At 41.4% G+C, this 2,519-nt stretch overlaps 1 protein-coding gene across 1 annotated transcript; it reads right to left on the reverse strand.

Moving 5' to 3' along the window:
- Nucleotides 1-131: 131 nt before the first annotated feature.
- On the reverse strand, nucleotides 132-1,953 carry LOC128510319 (TLD domain-containing protein 2-like). Its single transcript, XM_053482526.1, has 5 exons — nucleotides 1,861-1,953; nucleotides 1,526-1,750; nucleotides 1,259-1,411; nucleotides 333-428; nucleotides 132-161 (listed from the first exon to the last, which is right to left on the reverse strand). The coding sequence occupies exons 1-5, from the start codon at nucleotides 1,951-1,953 to the stop codon at nucleotides 132-134; spliced, it is 597 nt and encodes a 198-aa protein (XP_053338501.1).
- Nucleotides 1,954-2,519: the final 566 nt, after the last annotated feature.

Consider the following 2,519-nt stretch of genomic DNA (forward strand, 5'->3'; position numbering starts at 1 on the left):
TGTATAAATAAATTATTGTCCTTACAGTCCTCCTCCGAACAGCAGAGAGTCCATACTTCCTTTAATAAAGTAAGAGTTGAGGCCTGTCCATTTGTACACCTACACACACACACACACACACACACACAGATTTATGAGGATGTCATTGGATTTACAGAGTTCTTGAAATTCAAAAGAGAAACAGAAGTATGCCAGCATTGATGTGTTTAGTGATTAAGATTAACTTTAGTGTTTTTTGTATTATTATTCATTACTATTAAGAGTAGTATTACTATGTAATGAAAGGACAAGCAATTTGGTGGAGAACAAGAAGAAAAGGAAATGAAACACACCTGTAGATGTGGAGAAAACGAGAAGAGAAAAGTCTGTCCTGTGCCGTAGTAGGCGGGGCCAACTCTGAGAGGGGCGGAGCAAACAGCACCAAATACCTGCAACAGACAAGAAGTAATAAAAAGAGTTAAACTATTGCATACAAAAACAAAGCACTACCACTACTTATAACAACAACAACAACAATAATAATAATAATAATAATTTTATTAACATCTGTTATTTATTTAATTAATTTTTATTAATTTACTTGTATATGGTGTAAGCTTAATTTAAATGTGACCATCACAAATAGAGGGAGGTTGTGGTGAGGGGGAAAAAATTATTATTATTACTATGACTGTATAGGAAGTCTCCTACATACGAACATTCAAATTATGAACTTTTGAAGATACGAACATGCGCAGAAGTTAGATCACACGTCCGGCGTACATTGTGACGTTCGTGCAGCGTGGATCCAGCGTGGACCATACAGGTGGTTGTGGTGTAGTGTACAGTACTGTATAGAGTACAGTAGTGAAGTACAAACTCAGGATGTCTGCAAGCAAGCGTAAAAGCAGCGGCGATGAAGCTGGTACTGCTAAAAAGCAGTACAGTACTATACTGTCATATGCAGCGTATAGCTGATTGTATTATAATCTTAGTACCTGGACGATGTTTGTTGGACTTATGAACTAATTGGACTTACGAACAAGCTCTCGGAACGGAACTCGTTCGAATGTAGGGGACTTACTGTATATAAAAACGCAACTGGACCGGTTCTGTGACATTTTATTCGTGGGTGCACAAACTTTTGCACTCATATTTATTAAAGTTACCCAGCCCTTTTAAATAGCATGTGCATATGTCCTCCGTGTGTACGTGTATGTGTGTGTATGCATGTGTGTGTGTGTGTGTGGGTGTGGGTGTGTGTGGGTGTTAACCTCACCTGTCCGTAAGTGTCTTTAACGAGGACGATCATGCAGGTGTCCAGCTGGTTGGTGTTTCTGTACAGTGTCCTCAAACTGCTGCCGTGATTCTGAGTGCGATACGCTAACATCCACTCACGCAGCTGCAAACTAGCAGGAAGCTCTTGAGAGAGCTAAATACAAACACATACACACGTTTGTATCTTCGGTCATGTCCACATGTCTAGCGATATTTACTAAATATTAACAATAATAACATTAATAATAATAACAATAATAATAATAACCTGTTGTATCTGTGTGGCGCTCAGCACTTTGCTGTGCTCAGACACGATGTCGACTCCATCGAGTCCGATCAGACGGGGTGCGTCCCAGACGCCCCACTCGTCTTCCAGCTTCTCTTCAGCCTCATTCTGCAGTTCCACCACGATGAAGTCTTCGTCGTCGTCCTCGTCATCTTCGACGCTTCCCTGTAACCAGGAGGACGAGTCTGCTTTACTGAGACGACTCATCTGTGAAACGGGACAAGATCAGAAAATGAGAAATCATTCGTTTATTCTCTTTATTTCTCCACGCCCATCCTCCTCCTCATCATCATCATCATCATCACCATCATCATCACCTTCATCCTTAGCATTCTCTTCCCATTCTTCTCATCATGATCATGTTCCTCCACTTCTGCATCCATCATCATCCTCCTTCTCCTCCTCTTCATCCACCCTTATTTTCCTCCCCTTTGCATCATCATCCTCCTCCTCCTTTTCATCCATCCTCATCCTCTTCCTTTTCCTCCTGCCCTCGCATCATCCTTGTCCTCCTCCTTCTCCTCCTCGTCCATCTATCCTCCTTCTCCCCTCCTCATCCATCCATCCATCCTCCTTCTAATTCCGTTCTCCTCATCCACTCTCCTCCTTCTCCTCCTCTTTATCCTACACCTTCTCCTCATCACCTTCTTTCTCTTTTTATACCTATATTGTCTCATCATTCTCTCGCTGTCCATCACCTCACATTCTTCTCTCTTCCTCTTGTTCTGTCACTACTTGCTGATCTCTCTCTCTCTCTGCTTCCCTTTTACTCTGTCTTGTTTTATAATCCATCCTTCTTTTTATTAACTCACACACCTCATTTCTCTTTTTCTCTCTTCATCGCACCACATTCTCAGTATTTTTCGCTTCCTTACAACTTTTTTTGTCCTTTCATCATTTCTCATTCACTCTTAGTTCTGTTCTTACTCTATTTTCTCTCTCTTTCTTTCTTACGGAGGTGTAACGGTGGAGCTGA

This window comes from Clarias gariepinus, chromosome 22, assembly GCF_024256425.1.
Source record: "Clarias gariepinus isolate MV-2021 ecotype Netherlands chromosome 22, CGAR_prim_01v2, whole genome shotgun sequence".
NCBI lineage: Eukaryota > Metazoa > Chordata > Actinopteri > Siluriformes > Clariidae > Clarias > Clarias gariepinus.

Excerpts from the sequence above, each read along its gene's own strand:
- LOC128510319 (XM_053482526.1), bottom strand. The coding sequence starts at position 1,953 with ATGAAGAGGAGGAGAAGGAGGATGATGATGGATGCAGAAGTGGAGGAA. Across the intron at positions 1,751-1,860 it reads AGAGAATGCTAAGGATGAAG|ATGAGTCGTCTCAGTAAAGC; the intron begins GTGATGATGATG and ends CCCGTTTCACAG. Across the intron at positions 429-1,258 it reads TTAAAGACACTTACGGACAG|GTATTTGGTGCTGTTTGCTC; the intron begins GTGAGGTTAACA and ends TGTCTGTTGCAG.